This window comes from Panthera uncia, chromosome E3 (assembly GCF_023721935.1).
Source record: "Panthera uncia isolate 11264 chromosome E3, Puncia_PCG_1.0, whole genome shotgun sequence".
In the NCBI taxonomy this organism is placed as follows: domain Eukaryota; kingdom Metazoa; phylum Chordata; class Mammalia; order Carnivora; family Felidae; genus Panthera; species Panthera uncia.
In genome coordinates, this window is record NC_064815.1 from 28006997 (window position 1) to 28026581 (window position 19585).

Below are 19585 nucleotides of genomic sequence, written 5' to 3' on the forward strand. Positions count from 1 at the left end.
CACCCCGCCCCCGGGGCCCCTCACTCACTTGCGCCCTCTCTCTAAAAAAAAAAAAAAAAGTTTCCTAATATTCACCCCTGAAAAATTCCTTTTATTATTTCTACCTCTACTTGGATCCCATATTTTAAAATGTTTTGTAGAGGAATGCCTGGGTGGCTCAGTCAGTTAAGCATCTGATTTCAGCTCAGGTCATGATCTCACGGTGAGTTCGAGCCCCACCCCCGTCAGGCTCTGTGCTGACAGCTCAGAGCCTGGAGACTGCTTCAGATTCTGTGTCTCCCTCTCTCTCTGCCCCTCCCCTACTCGTGTTCTCTCCCTCAAAAATAAATATTAAAAAAAATGTTTTGTAGAAAAACTAAATTTAAAAATTCATTTTATCAGAGATATCTACAACTGTTAAGTAAAGATTCTAACCAGTAAGAACAATGTTATCATACTTGGCTGATATAATATTAGCCCACAGTAAAGATATTTGATATTTTAGTTCACTTGTCCACCATTATTAGCAATAAATATTTACTTTCTGTTAGAATTTCCAAAACACTGAAAATGGTTCCTAGGTTCTCACTGCTATCATGAACCCAGGTTGGAAACATCAGTTTATCAAAAAAACTTGACTCTGCTCATAAAATACATCAAAGCCTTCCTTTACAATAAAGCCAATATGAATCACAAAATAAAATTCTATTTTCAAGAGAAATCTCTTGGACCAATCTGAAATATAAAGAATATAATATTTATGACAGATTACTTTTGAACTTATATTGATTTTTTCCCCCTTTCTAGTTCATTCACTAAAAAAAAAACCCAAAACACTAATTTCTCAAAATTAAAATCAGGATCTATGACTCAAACTTTAGATCAATTATTTACTAGTTCCCGCTTCTATTATATTACCTTTCCTTCCCTCCTTAGGAAAGGTGTATCTGTTTTACAGATGAAACTGTGGAACCAGATAAATACCTAGCTCTAAAATCCTAAGACTTCAAGTACTTTCTAGAAACCGATTATATGTATTTCTCTAAATTTCTAAGATGCTCACAGGGATTTCAAAAGTCAAATCTAAATCTGAAAAACATTACAAATTTCAAACTACAATAAGTAAAGTTTGACTTTAAGTTTATCAAGTAGTTTAAATAAGGACAATCATAACTTTCTTTTTTTAAAATGTTCATTTTGAGAGAGAGAGGGAGGGAGAGAGAGAGAGAACGAGTGGGGTAGGGGCAGAGAGAGAGGCGGAGAAAGAATTACAAGCAGGCTCTGCACTGTCAGCACAGAGCCCAATGTGGGGCTTGAACTCGACCTGAGCCAAAATCAAGAGTTGGATGCTTAACCGACTGAGCCACCCAGGTGCCTTGAGGACAATCATAAGTTTCTATTAAAAATAACTGGAGGGGCACCTGGGTGGCTCAGTTGGTTAAATGTCTTGACTTCAGCTCAGGTCATGATCTCACAGTTCATGGGTTCGAGCCCAGCATCGGGCTCTGCCCTGGCAGTGCAGAGCCTGCCTGGGATTCTCACTTCTTTCCTCTGTCTCTGCCCCTCCCCAACTTGTGCTTTCTCTCTCTCAAAAATAAATAAACTTTAAAAAAAACTCTTTAAAAAAAAATAAAAGTAACTGGAAAGACTCCAAAAACCCATTTTTACATGGGAAAGGGGAGACAGAAGACACAGGAAACTCAACTATAAAGATCTGTGAGATGATCACAAACCAGAAGCTCTAGATTCACCATCGTATCATGTTACAGATTGAATTAAAAAAAATTTTTTTTTAATTTTTTTCTTAATATTTATTTATTTTGAGTGATTGAAAGTAGTCCCTATCAAAATCTCAGCTGCCTTCTTTACAGAAATTAATAAGCTGATCCTCAAATTCATACAGAAATGCATGGGACTAGAAGAGCGAAAAGAATCTTGAGAAAGAAGTACAAAGTTGGAACTCACACTTACCAATTTCAAAACTTACTATAAAGCTACAGTAATCAAGACAGTGTCCTTGACATTAGGATAAACATAAAGATCAATGAAACAGAACTGAGAGCCCAATAAACCTTCACATTTACAGTCAACTGATTATCGACAAAGGTACCAAGACAAATCAGCAGGGAGAGGACAGTCTTCAACAAATGGTGTTGGGACAACTGGATATCCACAGGCAAAAGATGAAGTTGGGCCCCTATTTCATGCCTTATACAAAAATTAGCTCGAAATGAATGCAAGATGTAAATATAAGAACTAAAGCTATGACTCTAAAAAGGAAACATACATTTTTGTGACTTTGAATTAACTGGTTTCTTAAATACAACAGCAAATGCATACGCAACGAAAGAAAAATGAGATAATTTGGACTTTTTCAGAATTAAAAACTTTGGTGCTTCAAAGGAATCAAGAAAGAGAAAAGACAACCCACAGAATGGGAGATATTTGTGAAGTATCTCATATGGGACTTGTATCAAGAGTATACAAAGAACTCTTACAACTCAATAATAAAAAGGCCAATAACCCAATTTGAAAAACAGTCAAAGGATCTGAACATTTCTCCAAAGAAGATACATAAATAGTCAATAGCATGTGAAAAGATGCTCAACATCATTAGTCATCAGGGAAATGCAAATCTAAACTACAGTAAGATACTACTTTATACCTACTAGGATATAGTGGGAACAGGGCCATAATGAAAAAGACAAGACAATAACAAGTGTTGACAAGGATGCAGAGAAACTGGAACCTTCATCTACTAGTGAGAATGTAAAATGGTGTGGCCACTTTGGAAAACAGTCTGGCAACTTCCCAAAATGCTCAACAGTTACCATATACGACCCAGAAATTCAGCTCCTAGGTATACCCTCAAGGGAATTGAAAACATAAGTCCACAGGGGCACCTGGGTGGCTCGGTTGGCTGAGTGTCCAACTTTGGCTCAGGTCATGATCTCGCAGTTTGTGGGGTCGAGCCCTACATCAGGCTCTGTGCTGTTAGCTCAGAGCCTGGAGCCTGCTTCAGATTCTGTGTCTCCCTCTCTCTCTGACCCTCCCCCATTCCCTGTCTCTCTCAAAAATGAAAACATTAAAAAAAAGTTTTAAAGAAAACATGTCCACATAAAAACTGGTAAGTGAATGTTCATAGCAGCATTATTCAAATAGCGAAAAAGTGGAAACAACTAAAATGTCCACCAACTGATGAATAAACTACAGGTCTATACAATATTATTCAGCCATAAAAAGGAATGAAGTACTCCTACTTGGTACAACATGGATAAACCTTGAAAACATTATGGTCAGTGAAAGAAGCTACATGCAAAAAGCCTCATGTTATAGGATTCCACCCATACAAAACGTCCAGAATATGCAAATCTATGGAGACAGAGTGGATCAGTAGTTGTTAAGACTGTAAGTTTTGAGGAGAACTGGGAGTAACTGTTAATGGGTATAGAGTTTCTCTTTGGAGTGACAGAAAATATTGTGAAACTAGATAGTGGTATTATTACATAACTCTATGAATACAGTACTAAAAACCACTGACCCGATCCCTTAAAAAGGGTGAATTTTATGAATATGAATTATATTTCAATAAAGCTTTATTTAAAAAAAGGTAGCTACAGAATATAACTTAATTTAAAAATAACTCATGAAGGGGTGCCTGGGTGGCACAGTTGGCTAAGCACCCAACTCTTGATCTCGACTCAGGTCATGATCTCACAATTTGTGGGTTCAAGCCCCACATCAGGCTCTGCGCTGATGGTGCAGGGCCTGCTTGGGATTTTGTCTCCCTCTCTCTCTGCCCCTTCCTGGCTTGTGTGTGCGCACGCTCTCTCTCTCTCAAAATAAATAAATAAATTAAAAAAAAATTCATGGGCACACTACTATACTTGTCTCTGTTTTTAGGGATTTTTTTTTTTTTTTTTTGCCTCTTTCATACTGTCACTTCGCTTGCTGTAGTGTCCCTACTTCTAAGAGGGTTCTCCATCCCTTTCTAGTTGGTTACAGCTAGAAAACTAGAAACTCAAGTTTATTACAAATAATATGGTAAATACTAGCTAATACCACTCTTAGTACATCAGGAGTAAACTATATGTTTCTGTAATAGCTTTTATTTAGGTCCTAGTATTTGGACTAAATATTGGATGAGTGTGGTGATATTACACAACCATTCCAGACACTGGGTTCTTAGGGCCTCAGATATAAACCATCCTCCAGCTGGTACTGGACAAGGAGCCAGAAGGCTTGGATGCTAGCAATGGCTCTGACATTAACCGCTGGAAAGTCCTTCCAACACTCTGGACCTCAGTTTCTCTCTATATAAACCAAATGACTGACCTAGTTTCCTTCTGAATCTATGGTCATGCCCTTTTCACATGTGACACTGAAATATGTGATCCCTAAAAAAGTGCCTACATATAAAAATATTAAAGGCACCAAAATAAAGGAGTAAAGTTAATAGCATACTTACGGGTACGATCCCTATTCCAGGCATGGCAGGTGATTGGCTCTAGTAAAAACTGATGCAGGGACATTATTCTTAGTGTTTTCAAAGGATAGGAAGCTGTAATAAGCAACAGAAAAAAGCATTTAAAATGGCAGGCAATACATATTTCAGTTGTCGGGGGATCCCAAAATATTTGAGGATAAATAAAACATTATTGTCCCATTAGAAAAGAAGCAATCTCAATGTCAAAACTTAATCATTTAAATACAACAAATACTGTAACCACCAATGTATACTTTATTCTGTCAAGGGTCATCAAGGGACTCTAAAACCACGAGTTAAAAATTGTTGGGGAACAGGATATTCACACAGTCTCAAATTACCATCCCACAGAATACTTACTAATTTTTAAGAGAAAAACATGCCTTAACAATAAAAAAAAATCTGGTAATTGGGGCACCTGGGTGGCTCAGTCGGTTAAGCGTCCGACTTCCGCTCAGGTCACAATCTCACAGTTCGCGAGTTCGAGCCCCGCATCAGGCTCTGTGCTGACAGCTTAGAGCCTGGAGCCTGCTTCAAATTTTATGTCTCCCTCTCAATCTGCTCTTCCCCCGTTCATGCTCTGTGTCTCTCTCCTTCAAAAATAAATAAAAACATGAAAAAAAATTTTAAAAAAATCTGGCAATCACTATCTTAACCAAGGGATCAAATGCAGTATCATAAAGAGTGGAACAATCTCACATGATGGGCTTCCTGACAGGAGGTGACGTGAAGTGCACATCACCACTTACAAATAGTGACCATTTAATTTATCATCTAGATCAGAATACTTTCAAGAAAGCAAAAGTAAAAAGGGGTATTATTTATTAGTGCTGTGACAATAGGTCACAGGACTATCCTGGGGAAACCTGCTAATATGGCCAAGCCTACCTATCAAGTATTTATGCCAAATATATTTACTCTAAATCAAATCAAGATCCAGACCTACTTTCCAGTTTACAGGAAATAAAGGGGAGTGGAATTAGTTAAGTAGCACAAAGGGAGAATAAACAGTTCAAACCAGAATATGTGCCATCCTAGAAAACAACTGGCCTGGACTATTCATAAAAGGCAATGGGTGTGAAGCAGGCTGTTCTGGATTAAAAGAGCTATGAAAATCAAACTTGGCAAATGAAACTTGATTATAATCTACATACATATTTAAGTTTATTTATTTATTTTGAGAGAGACAAAGACCGTGTGGGGAAGGCGCAGAGAGAGAGGGAGACAGTGAATCCCAAGCAGGAGTCCTCCGCACTGTCAGCAGGAGCTCCACGCAGTGCTAGAACTCACGAACCATGAGATCACGACCTGAGCCAAAATCAAGAGTCGTCACTTAACCGACTGAGCCACTCAGGTGCCCCGACTGTAATCTATATTTTTAAAACAGCCATAAAAGACATATTTAGTCCAATAAGGAAAACATGAATATTATTCTATGTTACATAACAATATGCAGTTATTTCCAATTTCTTAACTATGATAACTGCCATTAGGAGCGTGTTCCAACTCTTAGGAGATAAAGAATGAAGTATTTGGGGATGAAGTGTCACAATGTCTTCTGTGATTTACTTTCAATGGCTCAGGACAACAAGTAGATATATAAAGAGCAAACGTGGCAAAATGTTAACAACTGGTGAATCTACACAAAGGGTGTATTACACAGGTATTTGTCACACTGCTTTTTTACTGAAAATGAAAAGCAGGAATCTGTGTGACACATCATTAAGTTAAAAATCAAATAAAATTCTCTACTTCATAGACACCCAAATCTAGATCCACCAAAGAGGCAACCATTATCTGAAATAGGAGATTTTTTTTTTTTTTTAAAGCAGCCAGATCCTTCTCCCCTTTATCACTTCTAAGAAGTACTCACACAACACTCTGAAGTTTCAATACACTTCTGTACAAGTCTGGTCACCTAGGGTGGAGGCTAAAATGTAAGAATTCTGATGCAAATAGGAAATGAATGGAAAGGAAAGCAGAAGGTTAGGAAGTGAAGAATGAAAGTTCAGCAGACAAAGCAGAAATCAATCTCAGTGGAAAGCAGAAAAAATGTCTGTTAATTGTTGTAAAGGAATCCAAAGGTCAAAAACAGATTAAACACACCCTTAAATAAAACATCTGATATCTTGAACTGGCAGAGAAATGTCAGTGTTTCACATTCTATTCTAAAGTGAAGATATTTAGGTCACTGACTTTACTCTTACATGTCCTAGAAAGCAAACTGCAAATCACAAATAAAGAAAAAGCCTCTAACTGGAAATTAAAAATGTTTTAGATGAATTCATATGAGGCTGCTTAATGTGTTTTTTAAAACATAAACTTCCAGATGCTCACCGCATGGTTCTCTCTCTCTATTCTGGTATCAGATGCTTACCCATCACCACAGGTTTAACTCATAGTTACTCACAATAACATATCATGTCACAAATATCTCCTTAATTAAAAAGAATTTAGTTCGAAGGGCATATTTTATAGGCTTATTTGTTAAACAAAATTGGCCTACAAATAATAATTCAATGTGAATATCTACATGCATTAAAATCACATATTTCATGTATAGTTAAAAAAAGAACAGCTGCAAAGACTCTCATTCTTCAACTCACCCAATGTGGGGCTCGAACTTAAAACCCCGAGATCAAGCGTTGCATGCTGCACTGACTGAGCCAGCCAGGTGCCTCTCAACTCAGTTTTTTAAGCAAAGTAGCAAAAAGAGGTAAACATTTACATAACAACATAATTACTTCTAAAATCACATTTCTAAATTTGTCATATCATTCAAGTTCCATATTTGGACATACTTCAGTTATAATCATGTGGGTAATTTAAGTCTGTAGGGTAAGACAATACTCTTGTTACATTTATAAGACACCCAGGAAACAGTCTGTATTCATCAAAATTAGTGAATGCAGGAGAATAATAGCTTGAATTTTGTTTTTAAAAAAAAAATTTTTTTTTTTAACATTTATTTATTTTTGAGACAGAGAGAGACAGAGCATGAGCAGGGGAGGGTCAGAGAAAGAGGGAGACACAGAATCCGAAACAGGCTCCAGGCTCTGAGCTGTCAGCCCAAAGCCCGATGCGGGGCTCGAACTCACAGACCACGAGACCATGACCTGAGCCGAAGTCGGACGCCCAACCGACTGAGCCACCCAGGCGCCCCAACAGCTTGAATTTTGTACCAAGATAAAGATACCTTCTGTCATAGGCTGATGATTCTAATTCTAAACTGTTATTAACATTTAAGTGAGACCTGAAAACCTAAGAACAAAAAAAGGTGGCGATGTTAAATTTAACATGCTTCTATTGAAAAGCTTTTATTATACAGCACTGAGAGAAACAACTATTTATAACAATTCATAGCATAATTCCAGGCACTCCCCTACAACACACCTCCTTTCTTTATCTATCGCTTTGAGTACAAAGTCATCCTAACGTTTGGTTGCCAGGTCCAAGGGGACCCGGGTTTGAACCTGGGCTTGGGCACATACTAGCTATGAGACCGTGGGCAGGTCACTTTAACATCCCTAAATCTAAATTTTTCTTCATATGTAAAATTGACGTTATCACTGACATCCCAAGGCTGTTGGTATGAGGATAAATTAGATAACATATGAAAACGTGTAGTAAAAAGCCTAGCCCAAAATAGATGCTAAGTTAGCTCTCTCCACCTCGAGAAGTACACACTGGTTAGTATCCTCTGAACTTGGAAATGTCTATACATTTTGAATTCTTGGCCCTGAAGCCTGAAAATACTTGTACAGTGAAAATTTCAGTTGCCGGTTTAGAGTCAAGTTTTTAACACTGTGATTCATCCAGTTTCTAATTGCTCTCATTACCCAACCCAGCGATACCAGGTACTCCACAAAGATCACCACACCCTCCACAAGGTTCAGAGATGAGGTTTCAATGCCAGGCACCAGCCTCACCAGCAGATCATTTTAAACTTCCCCATGGAGAATTTGTTTCAGCACAGGATTCTAGATCCAAATACTGCCACTCTTCCTCCAAGCAAGTGTTTTATTTTTCCAAGATACTCCCCTCCTTTCATTATAATAAGTAGATGAATTAACCTTGGAAGCTCTCTGAATACTCTGTAGTAGGAAGCAGCCAGTTACCCCCACCCCCTAGCACGGTAAAAACACCTTCCAGACTGATAGCCTCTCCTTTTTTCTTAGATACCTGAAAACCCAGGACCCACCAGAAAACAAAAGGTGAGATGAAACTGATTTAAAAAGGGGAGGGGGGGGGAGTGGAACTAGGATAACGTAGTTAATTTAGACAATGCATCGAAGCAGATAAAAGTAGGTTAGCATTTCCTTCACGTTCTAAAGCTGCAGTATGACAACAGATAGCTTTATAATCAAGGATTCTAAGCCACAATTTATTACCATGCCTACCATGTTCCCAGCAGTGTAGTAAGTACACGGACAGGGCCAGAAACATAAATAAATCAGACACTTTTCTGGTCCTCAAGTCTGCGGGGAGAGGAGGGTAGCAAAGGAAGGGAAGATAGGTATGCACAGAATGCCCAGGACACTCGCAATAGCTAATATTTACCGAGCGCCTACACTCTGGGCCAGGAACTAGTCTAGGCAATTAATGCAAATAAAGTTACTTGATCCTCAAAGAAAACTCTAAGAACCTTCCTACTGTAGGTGAGGAAACGCGGACTCAAAGAAGCAATCTTCCCAGGGTCCCCCAACGAAAAGGGGTGGTGCCGGGATCGGAATTTTGGTATAAAAGGTTCCACGGAGCCAGCGGGAGGAGCGAGTCTGCACTACTGACTTAAGATGAGGCACTCGGGCGGGGGAATCTTAAAAGAACTCGGGGGAAGGTCTTTTTCTCGAGTTCGGGAGGGCCCCCCCGAACTGAAAGATTGACGGCGGCCCTAGAACGGAGCCGAACATTCCAGGGTCGCTCACCGCGTGGTGCAGTACCTATTCTAGACGCTAAAGAAAGGAACGGTCCGTCGTGACGTTCGACTAGGGGAGGATGATTTCATTCCCTACAATTTTACAGATTGTGATAAATGCCCATAATAGGGGTGCAAATAGGGTTACGGAAGCACAGGAGAAGGAGCCGCTAATTCTGGCCCTGGAAGAGGTCTGGAGCTGGAGAACCTAGAGAGAAGCCAAGGGTGGAGACCCCACGGGTTCGGCCGGCCTCACCGAGAACCGGGATCCCCCGCCCCCTCCGGAGGCCGGGCCAGGAGACCCGGCCCGCCCCTCAGCCTGTGGGCCCCGCGGCCTAAGCCCCCGCCTCACCGCCCCCGCGGGTTCAAGAACGTCTGGGGAGTGGCCGGGCCACCGGAGGCCAACAGGGCCAGAAGCTCGCCCTGCTGTCCCTTACCTGGGATCGGGGCAGTCCGGACCGGCTCGGAGCGGAGAATTCGCGGACTCTGGTCAGTCGACGCGAACAGGCTCCGGCGGGCGCGGGCGGAGGACCGGGGCCCAGAGGGAGCGGCTGACAGATCCCGGAAATGGCCACGGCGCCTGCGCGGCGCGTCCGCCAGGCAGTCTGCGCACGCGCGCAGCTTGGGCGCGCGCGGCCCGAGTCCAGAGCGGGTGAGACGGGGGAGGGTCTGGCGTATGAGCGGGGCTCCTGCGGCCCTTTGCCAGTGGCGTCACACAGAGGCTCCAAGGTGGTGGCGAAGCAGCATGGATGTCTTATTTCTTTTTTCAGAAAGTTTCCTCGGACTCGCGGACCGAACCGTGGAGCGTTGGCGCTTTCACAAGTGGTTTTGTCAGGAGATGAATTAGTGAGAACTGAGGCCTTTTCGAGCCACACTGACCCGACGAACGACTAGTCTTTTCCCTTCAGAGGGAAGTTTCCCTCTTCAGATCCAGTTTCCTACTGTGAAAACCTCTGAGGCCCTCCCCGAGGAAACTTCTCGACCTTTCCTCGGTCGGAATCACGTATTCCCTTCGCCCAAAGTGGCGCCACGACACAGAGGAGTTGGGATTCATCAACTCCAAGCCCCCAACACGTGGAAAAAGTGTTAAAAGCAAAATATGTAAGAAGTGGCCTTGGCCTCCAGATTTACAGGCTAGTGAACTACAGACTTATCAAATTAAGAAAACGTGGAGGCAGCGCTTGCTGTACAGATTTGGCTTCTACAAAATGCCCTGAACCCCGCTTCCAGCTAGACTTGGCGCCCTTGAACCAGTAGAAATTCTGGAGCAGCACTCCTGGCTTCGCAGCCACTGCTAGTCCCCAGCAGAGTGCCTCTGGTGGTTTACGAGTTTGACCCCAGTGTTTGCCTAGAAGGTGACGTTCACACAAGTGAGCTCGTCCCGTTCCTGATGTCAGAACCACACTCTGTTTTCTAGGATTAGTTATTCCAGTTGTTCAAGGAGCATTGCATTGGGAGCAATTGGTTTCATTTTGCCCCATGGCGACAAAGTTGGTCCTGGGGAGATGAAGGACAGATTGAGAGAACAGAAGGATCATTTTAAATTAATTACTTCCCTCTCAGTGACACTATCTTGGCATAGGAAGGAAGGCATACGTAGAAGCAAGGGTTCCTCGTGCGTCTGCAAGTTGACATGAGCCAATCCAGAAGTATGTAGAATTGGTATCCGGAGTCAAAATATTAACTGTTTTATTTAGAACTTTACAAAGAACAGTTCCTTCTTCGAAGGAGTTTATAATCTGGATAGATGAGAATAATGCAAATCAGTAAACCTTGTTGAAGGTTTTGATACAAGTCGATGCCAGGGATGGCCTCCTGATGCCAGCCAGGTCCAGAGCATTTCCCATTATCCCATCATGCCCTGGTTATAAGAGCAATTGGAGTTCCACGGAGGGTGAGTTATTTTCAGTGTTTTGTTTTTTACTTGCATAAGGACACTGATCTTGTATTCCAAGTGAGGATTCTCTCTTAAAAAATTAGCACCAGGGAAGGTGGTACTTAGAAATGGGAAATGGGAGGAAATGAAGGGTTGGATACTGTCACAGAATGATTTTGTTTGTGTTATTGATTCAGTTGAAATTAGAACAGGATTGAACTGGAATTTGGTCAGACTTCAAGTCATCAAGAATTTAATGAGTACTCACCAAGTGCCAAGTATTGTGTTAGGCATTTCAGTAAATTAGAGAAGAGTCGGGTAAGATCTTTCCGTCCTCAAGGAGCTTAGAAGCTAGGATAAGACCAGTTTACACATAATTTTAAATACACAGAACTACCCAGTGCCTCAAACCAGTAAGGTCCTACTTAATACTTATTGAATGAAACTATGAATGAATGAAATACACAGTGAGGGACTTCAAAGAACACAATATTACCACCAGTTGTGAGTGGGAGGAGAGGCTTGTGTAGACACATCAGGAAAGTACCCAATCGTAGGTCAAAAAGATTCCTTGTTTGCAAAGGTCTAAAGATTTCTTTCTGCTCAGGAGGGATTTGATTTAGTATCTGGAATGTGGTTTGGAGGGTAAAAAGATTGGTTTTTGTTTTAACTCTAGCTGAACAACAGTGAACACTGCCAATCTGCCTCTATTTTGTTGTTTTAATTTTTATTTTTTTAAAGTAATCTCTACACCTAACATGGAGCTCGAACTCACACCCCACGATCACGAGTGTCATGCTCTTCCAACTGAGCCAGCCAGGCACCCCTCTGCCTCCATTTTGTATCTTACATGGGTTAATGCCTACCATCTACTCACCATAAAGGCTGTTGGAAATATATATCGAATCAATGCCTATAAAAGTTACAAGTAAACAAAAGGACAAAAGCATAAATGCATGCACTGTGTTAATGCTTAATAATGCTTATGCTTTACATATTGCCCTAATTGCCCCGCTCCTTTAGACATGTCCTAAATGGTTCCAAGGAGGGAAAGTTTCCTATAGAAAGGATCTTGTACAATTCAGTACAGAGGACTGAAAAATGCATGCAAGTTTTGGCACTCTAGGCTGCTTCCTCGGTTCATTCCCATAGTGCAGGGATGGGACCAGTTAGTTTGTGGGGTGTCTAGAAGCATAAGATAGTCTCAGATGGTATATAAACACCAAAGTTTAACAAATACACTTATAAGACAAACACACAAGCAAACTTATGAATACCAGGTATGGTTTTCCTAATTTCACTAGCCTGTAAATCTGGAGGCCAAGGCCACTTCTTAACGCATTTTGCTTCTAATGCTTTTTCCATGTTGTTATGCAAACTTAGATTATTTTAATAGAAAGATAGTATGATAGAGTACTTAAGAGAATTCATTGACTTTGGAAATAAATAGGACTGGGTTCAAACTCTGCAGCTTATCATCCATATGACTTTGGGCAAGTCAACTTCTCCCAGTTTATCTGTCAAATGAGGATAGTAGTTTCCACCACTTAGGGTTGTCCTTAGGATTAAAATAACGCATACAAAATGCCTGTCAGTTCAGGGTGCCTGAGTGGCTCAGTTGGTTAAGCGTCTGATGCTTGGTTTCTGTTCTGGTCATGATTTCACAGTTTTGTGAGTTTGAGCCCTGCGTACAGCTCTCTGCTGTCAGCGTAGAGCCTGCTTCAGATCCTCTGTGTCTCCCCCCCCCTCCCCCGCCCCTCCCCTGCTCACACTCTCTCTCAAAAATAAATAAACATTTTAAAAATGCTTATCAGTTCTTGGCTTATTAAAAGCACTCAATAAATTGTGGCAGTTATTGTTTGAACATATTGTACCAAGTTGATTCTCACAAGGTATTATTTCCCAATTGTTTTCTTCCAGTCTGTGGCTTCTCTTCATTTATTATCTTAATTAATATCTTTCAAAGAACGGAAGTTCTTAGTTTTGAGGAAGTCCATTTATCTGGTGTCATGTCTAAGAAATCTGTGCCTAATCGAAGGTTATATAGATTTTCTCCTATGTTTTTAATAGAAGTTTTACACATTGATTTTAGAGTGTTAAACTAAACACGCATTGTTGGGATAAGTCCTACTTAGTTCTTTCTAAAAAAAAATTTTTTTTTAATTTAATGTTTTTGACAGAGAGACAGAGCATGAGTAGGGGAGGGGCAGAGAGAGAGGGAGACACAATCTGAAGCAGGCTCCAGGCTCTGAGCCATCAGCCCAGAGCCCGACATGGGGCTCAAACCCACCAGCTGCGAGATCATGACCTGAGCTGAAGCTGGACGCTCAACCGACTGAGCCACCCAGACATCCCAGTCCTACTTACTCTTGGTGTATTATTATTTTTATATGTTACTGCATTCAGTTGCTAAAATTTTCTTAACAATTTAGCAATTTAAAGAGCGTCTGGCTTGCTCAGTTGGTAGTGCTTGTGACTCTTGCTCTTGGGATCTTGAGTTAGGGCCCCATGTTGGGGGTGGAGATTACATACAAAAAAAAAATTAAAAAAATTAAATCTTTAGAGGCTATAAGCAACTTGCTCAAAGCCATACTATTAAAAGTAACAGCAAAGTATGGGGAGCCTGGATGGCTCAGTTGGTTGAACATCCAACTCTTGATTTCAGCTCAGGTCATGATCCCAAAGTTGTGGGATCAAGCCCCACTTGGGGCTCCGTTACTGAGTGTGAGCCTGCTTGGGATTCTCTCTCTCACTAAAATGAAATAAAAATTTTAAAAAGTAATAGCAAAGTCAAAACAATTGCTTAAAATATTTAGCAATTAAGATCTTGGCTTATGAAGGATATTGTTTTGCAGTTTACTTTTCTTGTAATCTTTTTTTCTGGTTATTAGAGTAATTCTGGCTTCATAAAATGGGCTTAGAAGTACTCTTTGTCTTAAATTTTTGGAAAGAGTTTGTGTACAATTGGCATTTCTTAATTTCTAAACTTGGGAGTTTTATATTTTTGTTATTGATTTCTGTCTTAATTGCATAGTTTCTAGCTTAATTACTCATTTGTTGTTGCTTGCTTATTCTTTTGATTACTAAGAAAGGTGGGTTAATATCTCTCAAGTGATCGTGGGGTTGTCTATTTCTACTGTCTGTTATTTTTTCTTTGTATACTTTGAAGCTATATCATAGGTGCCTCCATGTTATAGAATTGTTATGTGTTATGAATTGGACATTTTATCATTATGAAATATTCCTTTTTTTTTCTCAAGTAAGCTCTACACCTAATGTGGGGCTTGAACTCACAACCCTGAGATGAAGAGTCCCATGGACTACCAAGTGAGCCAGCCAAGTGACTTGAAATATTCCTTTCTAATAATGCTTTTGCTCTCAACATTTACTTTTCTGATATTAATATAGCCAGTTTTTTGAGGGGGTTAGGGTTTGCCTAGTATATCTTTTTTTTCCTCTTTTTACTTATAAGTATTCTCTTACCTTATGTTTTTAGATGTGTTGCTCATAAACAACATATAGTTGCAATTTATTATTATAGTATATTTATCTTTTAACTGAAATATCTATCTATTTACACTTAAAGTAATTGCTGATATATTTGAGTTTAACTCAACCATCTTGTTATGTGCTTTTTGTCTTGCCTATTCTGTTTTTTTTTTTCCTCTTTCTTGCCTTCTCTTGGATTGTTTTTTATTACTCCATTTTCTTTTTTTAAATTTTTTAATGTTTTATTTATTCTTGAGAGACAGAGACAGAGTGCGAGAGGGGAGAGGCAGAGAGAGAGGAAGGCAGAATCTGAAGTAGGCTCCGGGCTGTCAACACAGAGCCCGATGTGACCTGAGCCAAAATCAAGAGTCGGATGCTGGACGCTTAACCAACTGAGCCACCCAGGCGCCCCTTTCTGGGATCACCTTTATCTAATTTTAGGATTTGAGAATTTTCTGGGTCATCCAGATGACTCAAAGATGGACTTCAGTCTCTGGGAAAAATGTTCATCTTCTAATTCATCCTTACTCCTATTGTCCCATCCCAAAGCACAGATGTGATGGCTAATTTTGCCAACTTGACTGAGCCACAGGATGCCCAGATATTTGGTCAAATATTGTTGTGGGTGTTTCTGTGAGGATCTTTTTGGATGGCATTGACCTTTAGACTGGTAGACCTTCTAAAGCAGATTGTCTTCCATAATATGGGTGGGCATCATCCAATAATAGCATCTGTTTACTACTCAATAGAACAAAAGGCTGACCTCTCCCAAGTAAGAGAGAATTCCTGCCCCCTGACAGCCTTTGAACTGGAACATTGGCTCTTTCTGGTTGTACAGCAGCTTTTGGCCTTCAAACTGGAACAAGAATATCCACTCTGCAGATTTTTTGCTTGCTAGTCTCCGTAATCATATAAGCCAATTCCTTTTATAAAGTCTTTTTATGTCTGTCTACCTGTATAACCGTGTATCTATTTCTATATCTACAAGTCTTTTTTCCCCCTTTCTTCCTGTCTTTTTTCATTTATTTTATTATTATTATTATTTTTACATTTATTTATTTTTTGAGAGACAGAGAGAGACAGAGCACAAGTGGGGGGGGGGGTGGTGCAGAGAGAGAAAGAGACACAAAATCCGAAGCAGGCTCCAGGCTCCGACCTGTCAGCACAAGAGTCCGACGCGGGGCTCGAACCCATAAACTGTGAGATCATGACCTGAGCTGAAGTCGGATGCTTAACTGACTGAGCCACCCAGGCGCCCCATGTCTTTCTTTCATTTTTAAGTTTATTTATTTATTTTGATAGAGAGAGAGAGGCAGAGAGAGAGAGAGGAGAGACAGAGGATCCCAAGCAGGCTCCGTGCTGCCAGTGCAGAGCCCCATGTGGGGCTCTACCTCATGAATCGCAAGATCATAACTTGATTTTGATCAAGTCAGATGCTTAACCAACTGAGCCTCCCAGGTGCCCCTGTATTTCTGTCTTTCTTTCTGTCTTTCTCCTATTGGTTTTGTGTCTCTGGAGAACCCTCTCCAATATAATAGATGTTTACCAGGACCTTTGTCCTTGGAGGGTCCTGGACTCCATCTTTTGTCTCTGTAGTATGATAGACTATTAAAAGTACTGCTTGGGCTCTCAGCCAACTGGTTTGGAATCAACAAATAGTCCTTGGGGTAAAGCAGTCCTAAAATACTAGGCTCACTCTCTGATGTTCTCTCTTCTTTTGGATATTGACTTGTATTGGCTACCTGATTAGCTCTCTCTTATCTCTGAGCAGATGTTTTGTATATTCTTCCACCTTTCTAGTGCTCATTAGCGGGAGAGTTGTCTGTCACCTTAGTCCTCCATTACCAGAATCATTTGGTAAGTAATTATTTTTAAGAATTGCTCTATTTTTAGGGCGCCTGAGTGGCTCAGTTGGTTGAACATCTGACTTCAGCTCAGGTCATGATCTCGCAGTTCGTGAGTTCGAACCCTGCATAGGGCTCGCTGCTGTCAGCCTGTCAGCTCAGCCTGTCAGCTGCTGTCAGCTCAGAACCCACTTTGGATCTTCTGTCCCCCTCTCTTTCTGCCCATTCCCCATTTATGTTTTCTCTCTCTCTCTCAAAACCTAAATAAAACATTAAAAATTAAAAAAAAAATTGCTTTATTTTGTTTTGCTAAATTCTATTGCATTTATATCTTTGTTTTATTATTAAAAAAATTTTTTTTTTAATTTTTTTTTTCAACGTTTTTTATTTATTTTTGGGACAGAGAGAGACAGAGCATGAACGGGGGAGGGGCAGAGAGAGAGGGAGACACAGAATCGGAAACAGGCTCCAGGCTCCGAGCCATCAGCCCAGAGCCTGACGCGGGGCTCGAACTCACGGACCGCGAGATCGTGACCTGGCTGAAGTCGGACGCTTAACCGACTGCGCCACCCAGGCGCCCCAAAAATTTTTTAATGTTTATTTATTTTTGAGAGAGAGAGACAGAGCACAAGTGGGGGAGGGGCAGAAAGAGAGGGAGACGGGGGATCTGAAGCAGGCTCTGCACTGACAGCACACCCCCTGACACAGGGCTTGAACCCATGAACCGTGAAATCGTGACCTGAGCCAAAGTCGGTTGCTTAACCGACTGAGCCACCCAGGCGCCCCTAATTATGTTTCTTTAACACATTATCACATTGTTATTTGCTTTGCAATACATGTTTTTTGCAGGTTAAAGGGAATATTTAATTGTCATCTGATATAGTGCATATCATTGCATACTACTGGCAAATATAATCACTATGGAGTGTTTATTTAAAGTGTTAAATAATTAGGTAGTGATACATATAAACATATAAAATGTTTATATTATGTGGAAATGTTTGGAGAATTGTTTTATGGGTGTTTAAGAGGGTTTTAGTGATATTTAGAGAAACTGGTTGGAGTTTTTGGGCAGACAATGCATGCATTCTTTTCTCACTTGAAATCTAATATAGTCTCCTTTGATCTTAGAATCATTTTCAGAAATGGATTAACTTGGGATGACTGTAGTTCAGTTGTAGTATATAGCATACCTTTGCTTTTCTGTGCTCATATCCCAGATATATTTGTGGGTGTCTTATTTTGTCAAACTCCCAAATGAAGATGGTGAAAAGTTGAGTAATTCCACACCTGGAGGGAAACTAACTAACACAAAGAGTGTCTCTCCAGGAACAAATTTAAAGTGGTGGAGAATTGCAAATCTGATAAATATTTTTGTAAGAGGACTGAATGAAATAGCTGGTTTGCTTATGAGTATAACTGTTCTTGTTTGGTTCCTACCTCTCGGCCTGAACTTCAACTACTGATGAATTCAAGTTTCTGCCTCCCTCTGCACACACTTCCTAAGTGATCTCCGTAGGCTCGCAGCTTCAACTACCATACAGAGGTAGCTGACTTCTGATAGTTCTGACAACCACTGAGTTTCTCCATCTGATGTCCTTCAGCTCCCATTCCAATTCAAAATATATAAAACCTGTTATTTCTCGTCCCCACCCCACCTCAGATTCTATTCTCCTCTCTACGTCTCGCTTCAAGGTGTCATGATCTACCACAGATTGATTACTGGTTCTCAGGCAGTTAGTTACCAAGTCATGTCACATCAATCACATCTGTATTTCTTACCCCCTCCCCCGAAAAGCTTTCAAACCTACAGAAAGATTGCAAGAATAGTATAATTAATATCAATATACCTGTTTACTTAGAGTCACCAAATGTTAGCATTTTGTTACATTTGCTTTCTCTCTCATATAATAATAGTGGTTATTATTTGTTGAATCATTTGTAAGTCACAGGCATCATGACTCTTCAGGAGCCCTAAACACTTCAGTATTTATCTTGAAGAACAAGGGCCTTGTCTTACGTAACTATAATACAACAATCACATTCAGGATATTTAATATAAATTTAATATTATTATTTAGTATCAAAATAATTGGCACGTTAATTATAAAACTTGAATTATATAATACATAATTTTAAGTTTGTTATAAGTTTGTATTCAAATTTCACCAATAATGTCCTTTCTAGCAATTTTTTTTAAAGATTTTTTTTTAATTAAGTAATCTCTGTACCCAACATGGGGCTCAAACATGCAACCCCGAGATCAAGAGTCACATGCTCCACTCACTGAACCAGCCAGGCATGCCTGAATTTCTTTTTCTTCATGCCAGAGCAAATCCAAGATCATTTGTTGTATTTAATTGTCATATTTCTGTAGTCTAATATGAAATAGCTCCTTAGCCTTTTTTTTTTTTTTTTTGGCCTTTCACAACATTGACCAGTCTTGAAAAGTCCACACCAATTATTTTATCAAATGTTCTTCAATTGGGGTGGACACCACCTTAATCAAGTAATCAAAACTTAACATCACAAACAGTGACACAAACTGACATCATATATTTTCTGGTGTGATGCAGTGGGTGGGACACAACTTTGCTTGTTAGTAGTCCTTGCCCACAATGCATAATCTGAATTGAATTATGACAAACCTCTCTTGCTCTCCAAATAAAGTCCATAGTCCGTAACAAGTTGTCAAGGTCTCCCATGCTCTGTCACCTTCATCTCTCACCATGTCCTTTGTGCAGCAGACACTGTGGCTCTCTACACATCACCTTTACTCTCTTGGCATCTCTACTTTTGTTCAGGTAGTTCTCAGAGAAGCCAGGCCCTTCCCTAGTCCGGGGAACGAGCCACAATTGGTCCATGCCTCACGTGGCAGCCCCATTGCCGCTTGCCGCTAATGGGCTTAGGGATGGGCGTGTGACCCATTTCTGCCAATGGACTCAAGAAGTTTCCTAGGGACCTTCTGGGAACAGATAAGGTCCCTGATAAAAAGG

At 40.4% G+C, this 19585-nt stretch overlaps 2 protein-coding genes across 2 annotated transcripts in view; one reads left to right on the forward strand and one right to left on the reverse strand.

Moving 5' to 3' along the window:
* ARPC1A (actin related protein 2/3 complex subunit 1A) overlaps positions 1-9955 on the reverse strand; it is a 29086-nt gene extending 19131 nt beyond the window's left edge. Inside the window, exons 1-2 of the mRNA XM_049639305.1 lie at positions 9818-9955; positions 4448-4540 (exon numbers count right to left, since the gene is read on the reverse strand). Coding sequence (XP_049495262.1) covers positions 4448-4511 — 64 coding nt within the window. The 5' untranslated portion in view covers positions 4512-4540; positions 9818-9955. The remainder of the gene's footprint in view (positions 1-4447; positions 4541-9817) is intronic.
* Positions 1-19585, forward strand: part of ATP5MF (ATP synthase membrane subunit f) — a 616357-nt gene that overhangs the window by 109227 nt on the left and 487545 nt on the right. The window lies entirely within an intron of this gene.